The sequence below is a fragment of the Crocodylus porosus genome, unplaced genomic scaffold (genome assembly GCF_001723895.1).
Source record: "Crocodylus porosus isolate Cpor-Errol unplaced genomic scaffold, CroPor_comp1, whole genome shotgun sequence".
Lineage (NCBI taxonomy): Eukaryota > Metazoa > Chordata > Crocodylia > Crocodylidae > Crocodylus > Crocodylus porosus.
This window is the reverse complement of record NW_017728950.1, coordinates 23702136-23716817: the sequence shown is the minus strand read 5'-3', so window position 1 is coordinate 23716817 and position 14682 is coordinate 23702136. Positions and strand designations below refer to the sequence as shown.

At 41.3% G+C, this 14682-nt stretch overlaps 1 protein-coding gene across 1 annotated transcript in view; it reads right to left on the bottom strand.

The window, feature by feature from the left end:
* The window catches only part of HOOK3 (hook microtubule tethering protein 3), a 109904-nt gene that overhangs the window by 81003 nt on the left and 14219 nt on the right, over positions 1-14682 (bottom strand). The window contains exons 3-4 of the mRNA XM_019554719.1: positions 11241-11313; positions 1727-1777 (exon numbers count right to left, since the gene is read on the bottom strand). Of these exons, the coding sequence (XP_019410264.1) occupies positions 1727-1777; positions 11241-11313 (124 nt within the window). The remainder of the gene's footprint in view (positions 1-1726; positions 1778-11240; positions 11314-14682) is intronic.

Sequence of the window (14682 nt, the reverse complement as noted above, 5' to 3'; positions counted from 1 at the left end):
CCTTCTCTGCTGTGTGGAAGGATGCTCTCTTGCCTGCCTCCACCCTACTGCAGCTTCTGCCACAGCCAACGCTTACCATTCCCACAGCCATCAACAGCTGCAAGTAATAAATTCAACAATTGCAATAAGGGAGTATGAAAAGGAGAATAAAGAGGGCTGGAGTAGCAGCAGGCAGTGCTGTGGAAAACTGGAGCAGGGCGGCTAAGAGACAGAAGCAGAGGGGACCTGAGGCACACCCATCACCTGCCCCTATTTGCACTACTAATCTACAGGCCAGATTCAGCTGAAAATCCATGCTCCACAATGCAAGGTATTTATTACAATACATCAAGCCTCATGAATCCAGAGGCTGAGAAACCATTCTTTTTTTCCCCCCACCTCCAACATGGCCTGACAGAAATACACGCCAAATCAACTACAAAAAAAACACTTTAAGCTTAAAACAAAAGAGGAAGGGTAGCTGGTTTGCATACACAGCTGGTAAAAGGATATATGTGGCCCTTTACAAACTAGATCACAGAAATTTTACAATAAAATGAACAGATGCCCTCCTGCTAGATTTATTATGAGTAGCTAAGAGGACCTGATGCCTCAATTAACACTAGTTCACAGTTCTCACCCTCTTGACTTCAATGTAGATATTCAGCCCTTTTGAGAAAACAGAGCCCTATTAAGTATGGATTTAAGAATCTAACTTCAGGTATCCACTGCTAAAAATCTTGGTCCTTTTCCCCCATGTGTGCCATTCATTACTATCTTCCTTTCCATGATATTTATCTGCAGCTAACATTCTTAGAAAGTATGGATGTGAACTGTTTCAAGGGAGAGAAAACCTCTGAATTCTTCATGCACCAACCATCCTCCTTGGACATAACAGGGAGTAAAGTCCAGAGCTGAGGATCCCTCACTGAAAATGATCTTTCTGTCTCTCTCATGGGGGCTGCCTGCCTCCAAGACTGCACAAGTCTCTTTTCAGGACACAAATGCCACACTAGTGATATCTGACAGCTCAGAATTAATACTTTTAATCAAACCATCTACTGAGGGAGATGATGAAGGATTCCACAAGAAAAAAAAAAAAAAAAAATGAAAGAGTCAAGGTTTATAGGCAGCAAAGGAGAAAGCCTGACAGAATGGCAATAAATCTTTGGGGGGAGGGAGGGCTGTCTATAATGCTTCTGCAGTGCTCCCAGGAAACAAGCAACACCCACCCATGCCATTTCATACACACTAGACCCAGCATGAGGCAATGAAGCCAACCTCAAGGCAACCCCTGCTTGGCACATGCAGAGCAAAAATTGGCTGGATAGGTAGGCTTCTCAGAGTCACTCTCAGGACTGCTGCAGAAGCAGTATAGATATGCTCTCAAAGAGGGCCAGCACCTGAGCACAACCCATTTATTTTGGCAGGACAGCACTGGAGTGTATGGAAGAATGGATAAAGGTACAGATTGGCTGCTTGTTCTTTTTTCAAATTTCATTTCCTCATGCATGAATCAGATTTCTGAAAGAGCTCACTTCCAAGGTAGGTACTCTAAATTGAACTGGTCAGATTTTTAAACAAGTGCTACACATCCAGCAGAAGGAGGGTTTGCTGGATGCTGAAAACTTTGGAAATCAGGACCTAATGGTAAAGGAATCATTATGATGTATTAAACATTAAAAAAGCATAATAAAAATATTCAGCAAGAGAGAAGCCAGCATGGAGTACTTAAAGTACCTCTTACCTCATGATTGTAATCCAGTATTCCTTTTAAAATTTTCTTCAGGTTGCTCACCTGTTGGACAGAAGGAGGAAGAGGGATTAAAATACACAGAACCAAATTTTTAATATTTTTATTTATAAATTGTATGGGCAGACATTATGACATCACAGAAAATAATCATAAGTGTGATTTTAAATGGAATCACATTAACGTATATCTATTTCTATTTTTAGTGAGAAGTATTTTATCTGAACAAATCAATCAACTAAAATTGCAAAAATTATTATATAAGGCTGTTCTTTTTGATATGGGTCTAAATCTAAAGCCCATGCAAGTTAACACCATCCATACAGGCTTTAGATCAGGTACTACTAGATTTTCCAAATTTAGGCTGTTTGCAGACATGGAATCCCGCCGTCCTCCTCCCCGCCAGCAGCATTTTATTTCAAACTCAGCATGCTCCTACGCCAAGCCCAGGGCATGCCCAAAAGAGGTATCACATTAATTGGACCCAGCTTTCACAACATCTGTGTAGGTTGGGTGCTTTAGTGGGGCTTTTTGGTGCTTTTATCTAATAGAAAAGAAAAAGGTTGGCTAAAGATGAACTGTACAAAGCAAGAGAGATGGGGGGGATGGGGGCTACCAAACTTGGAACTGTTTGTCTATACAATATATGTAAGCATGGTAGGCAAGGCAGTAACGGAGAGAGAGGGGAAAGCAGTGCATATCAGCTGATTTCACAAAGCTGCAATTTTGAGAAGATGGGGAGTATATCTGACCTCTATAAAGAACCCACAGTTGTGGCAACTGCCACTTCATTACATCAGATTGGAAGGTTTCATGAACAGGTATAAAATAGGGAAGGTAGGCCTGGAGGTCCTGAAGGATCATAAGAAATTAATGAAACCAGTAAGGCAGAGAGACAGGATGGTACTGGTAGGAATCTCCACAGAAGGACAAATGAAGGTGTGGGGAGCAGTGACAGGTAAACAACTAAAAGGGGAACATGCTGACCTAGCATGGATGGTTATAAGAAATATCTTGCCAGTGAGAGCTGCAACACAGATGAAGCTCGATGAGCTCATCAAGGTGCCCAAGGGAGAGAAAGTGGGGAGGAAGAAACAGTGGGATGTGTTTTGGGAGTGTACAGATGCAAAGAGGGTGGGGAAAAGGGTCTGCCACTTTGAATGTCACCAAAATAAACCTGTTATTAGTAAAAGAGATGGTAATATAGAGACTTGCACCAAAGAGACTGGAAGAAATAAAACTAGTTTATGGAACATAAGAAACCCCTGCGTTTTTAAGTGGCTGGCTTTCACTGTAAGAAGAGTGCTTAAAGCTGGGGCTGCATGAACTGAAATACTACATCAACTGGGACAGATCAGAGATCACAAAAGAAGAGGCGGAGAAGTGGAGGAAAAAAAGACTGGACACACTTGTTTCACTGAACCAACAGAAAAGACTACTGGGAGGGGCAGAGAAGTCAGGTGGTTACCGGGCTAATAGTTTTTCATGGGGTTCTGTATGAAGAAGAAGAGTTCCATAAAGGGTTTCTTGTGGGAAGCTGATGTATGTTGTTTCAAGGTTTTATATATGTAGTTGTATGTTTCTGATACATAGTTGTTTTTGAGATATGAAGTCTTGGTAAAACAAGGATGTTCAAACGTGAAGCTTTGTAAGTGTAAGGTGATAAGTGTGTTTTTAATAATATTTTGTAAATAAATAAATAAATAATTTTGAAAAAGGTTCCCATCAGTGCATTTGCCCAATATGGGCCATGTGTTTTATGGGAATGCTCAGTATGGGCTGCATTCAATCAACTTCAAAATTGGTTTCCCTGACTGTGCACATCCCACTTCTAGCAACAGCTTAATGATAGACAATGTATTTAAAAGGGGGTGGGGAGGTAGTTTCTGATACATGAATGTAATGTAAGATGAGGGGCTTTTCCCCACCATGTTGACTGGGGGAAAAAAAAACTTATCTTATATTTGAGTAAATAAGGTAAATGAGAATAACATGACACTATTAGGATCAGCAGAGATGCCTCCTATCTCATTTTTCTTGTTACATGGAATAGCAAAGGAAACGCATGCAAGAGGCAGTGATTTAATAAGAGACAAGGCATCTGAGCAGCTTCTAGCTTCATATCTAGCCTGGAATAAGAATATTTGGCACTGTATATTTTCTCTGGTGGCAAACAAATCCATGATGGAAGTATCTAGTACAGGTGCACCGATATCTTGGTTGCATATCAGATCAGCACCAATAAAAGGAAAATTAATATTATTGACTATTGGCTTTTTTCGGCCAGCGTAGCCAAAAATGTTGCCGATAAATACAATACATCTTCTGGCCAGGGCCCCCAGATACCAGGTGCATGCACGCAGCCGTATGCATATGTGCAGCCATATGCATGCACGAGGTCAGGAATGCAGCCAGGCAGCATGAAAAGCAGCTCCTTGCAGGTAAGTCTGTGGAGGGGAAGGGACATGGGGGACAGAAGGGGTGTGGAAGTGGGGGCAGATCAAAGCCCCCGTGGTGAGGGAGGGAGTGGGGCAGGGACTGAGGGCGCTGACCAGCCAGGGCGGTGAAAGGGACCCGGGGCTAGAGCTAGGAGCAGGACAGAGCCATGGGCAGCTCATCCAGAAGGCACTGGGGGGGAGGCAGTGGGAAGGGGGGGGCAGTTCCATGCTGCTGTGTGCACCCCACCCCCCCCGGGAGGAAGAGGGGTATGTACCCCTCCCAGATGTGTGTGCAGAGCAGATACAGACTTCTCACTGTGGACCCAGGGCTCTCAGCTCCGCTGCCTTTCCCTCAGGAGCCCCACACTGGCCATGTGTCCCCTGCCTGCCTGGCAGCAGCGGGGGCAGTGAGTTGTGCCTTCTGTTGCCGGGCAGGCAGAGGGTGCATGGCCGGTGTGAGGCTCCCAAGGGAAAGGCAACAGGGTGGAGAGCCCCGAGCCCACAGTAGGCAGCTCGTATCCACATTTAATATAAAGTGACAAGCAAGGGGCCTTTTAAGAGAAGTTGGGGAGACAGTGGTCTTTGTAAGCAAGATGCTTTCTGATCTCTATCCCTCCAAGGGTCTACAGATGTAGATGTGATGCTTGTTGCAGATGGGAGTCTACAATTCCCACTGGAGAGGAGTTCTTTGCTTCCACAAAGAATGAGAAGGAGGTTTTAGAGGGCAAATACCAGTGTCTCCAGCACAGCCATGGCAGACAATTGAAAGGGAAGGACTAGTAAGATTAGTTAAGGTTTATATGATGAATCTGACAGGTAAACTCACAGGCTCTTAAATCAGTGATCTTGGTCTGAGACTGGTAAACCATGTCCTGATTTCAGTGAATGGGTTTCAGATAAGAAAATTCCTCTCCTGGAAGGATGGGAAAAGGAAAGGAGTATTTCCTTCTGAAGCTGGTACTGATTTGTAGGGTGCTGTTCTTGGTATAAAAAATGTAGATATTGAAGTGATATCAGAAAAGTAACAAAGGATATAGATGCTGAAGTTGTTCTGGTCCTACTTGGCCCAAAAACTGATCCTGCATCACCAGCCTGAATATTACAAATAGGGTTTTCTGTTCAATTCCCAGGAAGAGACCAAAAGCAAGCTACTCTTTTTGCACCTATAAGGCCTTCCTTTTTCAAGAGGAATATAACCACTAACAAGGATCATGACTAGCCTATTGTTCTGGTCTACCTTGCCTCCAAATGAAGGGGTCTGTACCAGCTTTCAGTGCTGAAGCAGCAGTCAGTGCCAAGCTGATTTTCGGCAGTCATGGGTAGCCTACGAGTATAGTGTCAGAAGTTTAACCATTTACCAGAGCTGGCACTGAGTCACCGCTCAACTCACAGGGGAACTGATTGACTAGGACTTGAAAAAATAAATCCTGTCTTGGAACTTAACATTATTCACTTGGATCCCAAGTGCTCTTCAGACTGCTCTTCTGAGATTATCTAGACTCTTGGCTAAAACTTCACTCACACTTAAGGCAAACTACCACAGGTACCAAAGAATAATAGGTGAAGCACACAATGTTACCTATAGGCTATTAAACACTTTCAATGTTAAGGTTCTTATTAAAACACTAGCGCAAAAGCCCATAAGAAATAGGCTACTTGTTATACGGTAACATGTTTCTGTTATCCATTGTGTCATTACCAACTTGAGCTGTTCTGCCTGGTCTTCTATAAATCAGGTATCCTTCAACATTTCCAAGCGTCTCCTCTCTAAACTCCTTTGGATATTTCTTCAGACAGTGACAATTTTCCATGCACAGTGCATTTGGATTCAGTCCTCCACACCGTCCATGAATCATACGTCTCATCACAATGGTCTTTGCTCAACAGGCAATGCACTCTTGTACAATCAAATGTTTGTTTTAAAGTTCTTGTAATGCTTGTTGCTTCAATTTGACATCAAATCCTGCAAATACTCTGGAAACTGTCTTCTTGGAGGCAGAATCACTATACCCTTATGACAACAACTCTGGAATTGACCATCTGATGGTCTTTCAGCTTGGAAGTTTAAAGAGTTCCAAAACTGGCACACCACATTCATCAATCCACAACAATGTTCTTTAATCTCATCTTCAGCGAATCTATTGTTGTCTACTCTTTCAGCCTGTCTTCTATTGCCTCTGCAAACCCTTTGCCTTTCCATTGCATCTCTTCTACAATGTCCTTTTTGCTCATGTTTCGTTTTGTCTTACTCTTGCCATTCTTTCTGCATGCAATTATTGTCTGTTCTCTGCTTCATCCATTCTCTCTGCAAACCCTTTGCCTTCCCATTGCATCTCTTCTACAATGTCCTCTTTGCTCATCTGTTTTGCTTTGTCTTACTCTTGCCATTCTCTCTGCATTCGTCTATTGTCTGCTTCACCTTGGTAAGGCTGTTATGGGTTAAAGTACGTGAAATAAGTTTTGCTTGGATACCAAGAGTACACCATAACTAATTGAAATCTATCACTAAAAGTCCAGAAAAGTGAGCGCAAATATGGTTTTTCAATCCTGACAGACAGAATGACAAAGACACAAATGAAGGAAAATATTACAGAGAACTAATGTTGTGAATGTATCATCATGTTGAAGCAAATCTGGAATAGTTAGGGAGTCTGAAGACAGCTGATTGGTTGGGGTATGTAAAAATAGGAGAATATTAAAAAAAATGAAAAGGGGTTATCCATAAATATGTACCTAGCTAAATGATAACAAATAAAGACAGAAAACATGCAAGGGGTAATAAGATGTACCAAGCATGACAAAAAACAAGAGATTACTGTGGCTATGCAATTTGCCAAAATAAGTGCTCTGAAAGCCAACAGCTTAATCGCTCTCTTTAGGCAAAACAGTGAAACATGCTCTCAATCCCAGAAGGCACAAATGGGACACCTAAATTCAAATGGGGGGGGGGAGGGAATGGTCTGACTACATACAGTCTCAACCTCCAGTTCTCCAAGTCAATCAAAAAATGAGAAGTTGTGATCACCTTCATTTATGGATCTAAGCATCTGTGATAGGTTCATAGTTATCTTTCTGGCCATGAAATCTCGTATCTGACAAGACAAGATGCCAACTTATACATCTGAAAGCATCAAGGACAAAAAGTCTAGATAGCTCAGCAAAAGGCTGACCAAAATTTTGGTTAGCTAAGATGAGATGCTACCAAAGCAGCCCATACACCACAGCAATTCTTCATTCTCTGAGACACCAAAAAAGCCTTTCATGTTAGGTTAACTCCACCATCCTAAATTATCTTCTCTAGTGTCAAAAGCTCAAACAATCTCTACCTGACTGTCAAAACATCCAGCTCCCACCATCTCCTAAAAACTTTTACAGGAGTTATAAGTATTATCATTACAAAAATCTGCAGCAAATTCAAAATCTACTGGAAAGGACCTACCTAAAGTCACAGTGAAACAAAGGGGTTTTTGCAGCCTGCTCATAGTATGTAGAGCCAATATTGTGGGCATTTCATCATGGCCCACCCCACACTGCCGATTGGTGGAGGAGCCCCAGTAACCACTCCCCTTGTTGCCAATTGGTGGAGGGTGCCTTCACTCAGTCTACATCACTACCGGTTTTTTCTGGTTGATTTCATGTGAAATTGTGGCCAATGCAGGATTTCCCAGCAATTGCAGACAATACTCTTTTTCACAGTTTCCATGAAACAATGATTTAGGTAAGTTCCTAGCTACAGTAAAAGGTCTGTTAACCAGAATCTTACAAGCCGGCATGCTCAATTAACTGCCATGCCGGCCTGTAAGATAAAGTGAAAGCAGAAGTGCCCACCGTGGCACTTCCGGTTTCTCCAAGCCCGAGGCAAAGCAGCCTGTGCTGCCAAGCCCCAACAGCCTGGGGGCATAACAAGCTGCGCGAGGCTCGCCTCCCTGTCCCATGGGAGGGACAGTGGGACACCCCAGATGCAGCAGGATATCTGGAAAGAGATGATTTTCCTAAAATGCAAAAGGAATTGCTATTTGGTGTTGTAGGAATACATTGCCTTATTTTTACCTAAAGACAAAAAGTTTCTTGGAAAGATGACTTCAAGTCAAATTGATGTTTCTATCTTAAACTTGTGTCAGGAGATGTAGCAACTCAGGAGGTGGGAACCCAGCTGAAATTGAACAAACTGCACGTGTTGTGTTTACCTTCTATTAACTATTCTAATCACTGATAATCTTCCTGCCAGAACTGTCAGTATCAAACTGTCAGTAGCTGTACTGATTTTTCAAGCCACAGATAGTCTGATACAGGTGACAATAAGGTTCTGATGTCTTATCTACATATGCTAGTAGGCATTTTAGGAGTTTCCAACCTGAGAGAACCAAGAAGGTAGTTTGTTCCTTTCCCAGGTAGATGATAGGAGACACTGACTGGTCTACTCTGTGTAGTGATGTTACCCAGTTATCACATCTAACTTGGCAGTTTCAGTGTCTGTATGAACTTAAGAGTTTGTTAATTTTATGCCAGTTTAATTCAGACAAGAAAGAGAAAATTGGTAAGATGGCCTATAGGAGAGAGGGTGGCCACCACTTTTGAAAACAAGCTTCGTTAGAGCCATAATCATCAATGTAGCATGAAGTTGTAAAAAATGAAGTTAAAACTAAGTTATAACATATCTACAGTTCCATTTCATGAATATTTTCTTAGCTGGATTACAACAGTAAATAATAAATGTTGTTATTTAATTCATTATACTATTTTTCTGTTATATCAAAACAAGGCATTCATTCATCTTTAAAAACATATTTGAACAAAACATGCAATTATCTGTTCTAATACTAGACTGTCTAATGAAAATCATTGTTTAATATGTTATGCAATATATGAATAGCCACTATTTAAAAATACTAATGGGAAAACACACCTGGCATATATTTCAGTCTGATATTCCATTCTGGCTTAATGCCTTTCCCATACTTAACGTCACCTGAATCTACCTGGAAAGAGACTGGGATCAAGTCAAAGACAGTATTTTAACATTTCCCACAGGTCATGACTTGTAGACACTCCCATATGGATTAAAGAACAAGGAAGTGAGGTATTTTTCTTTATTAAATGTTTTCTACTTTTATTCTTTTTTTATTTTTTTACATACAAGCAACACACTGGCTGGTTTCTAATTTATACAGCTAACTACTGGTAGGAGTAAAACCTACTGAGATAACAGCAATCAGAGACTGAAAGCTGATGTGCTTTCCCAACTTTCAATTAATTAGTTAAAACTGCTTATACTTTCTTTGTTTATGCCTGTTAAATTGAAAATCCTGACAAAAGTGGGAGAAAAAGCTCCCTTCAGTCAACTGCAATCAAGCTGAAAAAGGCACAGCTCAATATTCAGCCTACTACAATATTATTTTGTGGAATGGTTCTCCAAATACTTGAGAAAAACATATAGAAAAAAGAACTCTCATGAAAAAAGTAACAGTATAAAACTTTTTTTATAGCAATAAATCCTTGATCTGAGATTCTGCTCTGAAAAGTACTTCAAAAGCTCTACTGCAGGCTTGAACATACTTCACAGCTGACTGATTTTCAGGTCAAATTTGTTCAACTTATTACTCATGGTTTTTCCAGGCTCTCACTCAAACCACACTAGAATCAGTATGAAACAGTGTTTGTTTATAAGCAGCCGGGCAGGCCTACATTCAACCAGGTTTATCTCAAACCCGTTTCAGCCATTGTCAGATTAGCTTATGTGCACTGAACATCTGTTCTGTTACAGGTTTCTGAACACTTAAACCAGTTTGTGTGTAATGTCTGTCCCTAGCCCAAAGGTCATCTAGTTCAAACCCCTGCCTGAGGCAGGGTAGTTCCTATCCAAACCATAATCTAAACTCTATATAAGACTACTGTCATTCCTGACAACACAGACCTAACGTCCCAACCTGCCACAGCTACAGCAGGGGAATCACAGCAGCCAACATCCCGCTTCTATGAAATGTCAATATACGCTTAAAAGATCCCTGGTAGAGGGCCATACGCCCCCCTCTCCCCAGTCTGTACCAATCTAACCATGAGGTAAAATTCCTTCCTGACCCCAAACATGGCAATCAATCTGACCCTGAGCAGAGGCAGGTCTCTAGCCAGGAACCTCTGCTTTTGCTCCCAGCAGAAGCTTGGCACCCAGTCAAAGTCCCCAAAGCACATAAGAATCCCCCTCATTCCTACGTCTGCCTCCAGGGGGGACTGGTCAGGGTGGAGGAATTCCCCCTGTCTCTCCACCCATCTCTGTTGCTCTTACTGTCACTGTTCCCAGATGAGCCCAGCCACCATGCAGTCCAGCTGGAGCAACTTTGACACTTCCCTCATCCCCAGACAGTGGGGAAAGCAGTAACAGTAAGCAGAAGGAGGGGAAGAGAGAAAGGGACATGCCTCTAAGCATGGAGGAAGAAGGGGGATATTCTTATGCGCTTTGGGGACTTTTTTTAAGTCCCCAGAGATGCTCTCAGAGTTGACTGTCCCCACTGGTGCGTGTGCGTGGGAGGAAACTGGGAGCAGCGATAGTCACCCTCTCAGTGCCAGGGGTTGCTTCTGCACTCCTCACCCCCCCTCTCCCCCACCGCCTCTGCCAAATCCTGAATCTGCCTCAGGCCGTCACTACAGAGAAAAGGAATAGAATTTTACATTTTTCACTGAAGTTAAATGAAGCATGAACAGTACATGGAAACAGCCAAGTAATAAAATGCAATTTTCAGCTGGACACTTTTCACAGACCATTCAATTTGTTTTATAAGATAACTTGGTTATGCATTTCTTCAATTTATGTTAATAAAAAGTTCTACTATCATTCACTTTTCCTCAAAAAAAATTTCCAAACTTCAAAGTTCTTTAAAGGTTTATTTTTCTAAATTACTGAAACTTACTCATCTTTACTCCAAAGTAAATTTATATAATAATAAGCCCTTAACTTGATATCTTCAACCATGAAGAAAAAATCATTTTAGTTTACAAATAACTTAAGTTGAAAACATCAATAAAACAGATATTTTAAACAAACTGACTTGCAGGCAAGAAATACATTAAAATACCTTTAACCGCCAATTGTCTCCTACTTCGGTTTTGATTCTGTTTAACCAGTTCTCATCAAAATACGTTGGATCTCTGAAAACATAAAATGTTTAAAAACTGTTAATACCTACTTCAAATACTGAGAAGTAATTCCATATGAATGCTAACCGATGCTTTTTTAAAGTGACTATGGATATCTGGGTATTACTGAGTCATCCAGCATCTTACTTTATTCTTTCTTCCAAATATGTGTACTCTGCTCATCACAGCATTATCCTATTGTGATTGGTAATGATTAATAACCACAACTTGTGAGGAAGTTATAACTCTCCTAGGATGCAGTGAGCTAATCTATGTCCTCTCCAGAAAGTAGAAAACTTTCTTTCCAATGTTTACAAGCCCATTTGCTGATGCCTCGAATCATAATGTATGAATGCTCTTAAAGTACCATATTTAGCTTGCTGGGTTTTCGGTTGTAGCTGTGTCAGTCAAAGGAGAAAGGCAGGCAAGGTTCTTTAAGTAGATGTCATATCTTTTGTTAGACCAACTGAGTAGTTGGGAAAAGGTTCTTGGCAAGCTTTCAGGTGCAGTCACCTTTCTTCAGGCACAGGAAGTTTCTTCTTCAGGCATAAACTGCAGAGACTCCCCATGCCTGAAGAAGGGCGATTGTGCCCAAAAGCTTGCCAAGAATATTTAGCTTGCATACTTGTAAATATTTATTGATCAAATTAACCTTGTGTCAAATCCAAGTGCATACATGGATTTTCAATTCTTGCTGCAGTTGCCAGGGGTTGATTGGAAAGTATCTAACTAAACACATCAATAATGAGATTGCACTGTATAGCAAACCCGCATGGGTCTGGGAAGAAAATTCATTAAAACAGGGTTTTCACTATAATAGCACTAGTTAACTGTCTCCATCATAATGAAAAAAAACTCAACCATTCCTGCTATTGGGATTATTGAAAACAAGGGTTTTGTTATAAACAGGGTTCATTATAATGAGGTCATTCTGTAACTCCTTAAATTTCACCTAACATCCCCATTCTCATATTGTGGTTCATATTCTTTACTGAAAACTTCTCACATACAGCATACGCTGGACTATACTATACATCTCGTTTTTTAAAAGCAGAATGTAGAAAAAAGATTTTTGCAGTTATGGCTGCACAGAGTAGAGACAGGCTATTCTTCAGCTGGCTCACTTTCTTTTTCCTGCTTAAATAAAACTGAAACCCTGGCTGCTGCTGAAAGACTGGTTTCTATGGGTAGAGCTATGATTCTGAACACAGAAAAAGTTTCCAGGACTGTAAAGCAGGAGGAGAGAGACCAGAAGCAGTAAGACGACAGCAAACTTGCCCTAAGAAAGGTAAGGCTTGATTAGTGGAACATCAAGACTATTAAAAGGAAATTTTTGTGAACACCTGTACTATGAAGAATAATGAGCTATTAAGTTAACCGACTCTCTTAGCTATCTGAAGAGTAATGCCAGAGCTGCTGCACGGTGGAGCAGATATCAAGCCAGGATGCTTCTATCCTGGGCAGAAAATCAGCTTCCCCACATAATACACACAACCTGATTTTGGGGGTTGATTCTTTGGGGTAAGGGCACACGTGTCTGTGAGAAAATATACTATGTCTTCATACAGACATATTAGGACTTTCTCTGCAGATTTCAGGGACTAGATATATTAAAGGAGAATGTTCCTTACTAGTTACTATCCAAAATCATACTTCAAAAATCTAATGGATTCAAAAAATCATGGACTAAATAAAGGCATTGGATTTATAGAACAATATAACCTACCTGCCATCTAAAAACCCCAGGTAACCTTTCTTTTTTCCCAGCTGCATTTTATCACCTGTCAACATTTCCCTCTTCTGTTGTTTTCTCCCTCACCAGCCTACCTCATGTCTATTAACTCCTCCTATCCCCTCTGATCTTCCCTGCCATGTATTTGCATTTTCATAGACCTGCATTTTGCATACTGCCTTACGCTTCTATTTGGACCCTAGAAAAAAAACTAGCAGACTCTTCCTAAGCCTGACAAAAGGCGCCTGTGCCTGAAAGCTTGCAAAGAACAGTTTTTCTAACTATTGAGTTGGTTTAATAAAAGATATTACATTTACCCATATAACCTTGTCTGCCTATGTCCTTAGACCAGCATTGCTACAATCAACACCACGAAAGCAGTTTTTAATTCAATAAAACAGAACTTTAAACAGGGTTACGCTCCTATTTTTAAAGACCAATGGAGCTAAAAAAACAATTCTCAGTTCTGGTAAGAAGCATGTGAAAGATTCCAGATCAGACTTTTCCCCCTCTGCTGTATAGAGGCTTCTAGACTGGCAGGGGTGGGAACTTCTCCTAGAACCCATACACACATAACTTGATCCAACCCTTAACATGAAGCAGGAAGCCAAGCTCAATGAAGCAGAGAAAATACAAGTTAGTAATTAAGGGGCACCTTCCCTTCTTAAGACATTTCTATGTTCCATGAAGCCATGCAAAAATATTAGAGCTAACTCAGGTACTGAAAACAGTATAGCCATGTTAGTGTGGGGTTCTCCCTGGGATAATTAGTCCTGCCAAGCAGTTGTGTAGATCAGGGTTGTCCAATTCATAGCCCTCAAGGGTTTAATTTGCATTCCCCAGTCTCTGTCCCAGCTATCACTCCCCTCCCCCACTATTACTCTCACTGCAACAGCAGCCACGGGCTCTTTCTCCCTCCATCTTCCAGAGAATGAGGCGACATGGTACAGCCAGTGCAACTGAGGAAGCCCACAGCCTGGGGCACCCACAGTCTGGGAGCTGGGGTACCTGTGCAGTGCAGTACAGCAAGGGAACACCTGTGCTGGTTGTGGTCTATGCAATGTTCAATCTCCAGCACTTAGCTGGGCAGCCCTGGCACAGATGAATTCCTGGAGGAGTTTCATATTATTATGATTACAGTATACTCCTTCTAGTACATGAAACCTAGAAGGTTTGGGGCTAGCTAGGCATCTCTGCATGACACTGTGTTGTACCTTGTAAAAACCACCTTAGTATTTAAAAGACTGCCCCAGCTTAATAAAAAAAGACATCCTGCTGTGAGTGCTCCCATATTTTAGATGAAAAATAAAACCACAAAGCAAGCACTGGAAGTCAGAAAACTGATACTTTATTTACAGCTTTACTCCTTCAGGACACAATGTTCTGATCAGTACCTAGACTGGTCTTAGACTATTAATTTATCTGCTGTGCAGTTAAACAACTGCTGTATTCTGGCCTGAGGTAGCTGAAGTGGACCTCATATCCTGCATAACAGGATATAAGGTTCTTATTAAAGTCTGAAATCCTGTGAGGAAGACGTTCAATCAATGGATCTTATGCACTAATATGCTATGTGATGCAAATGAAAAAAGTCAAACCCATATTACTGGCTAACCAAGAAGTCAGTCTTTGATGGGGGGGGGGGGGGG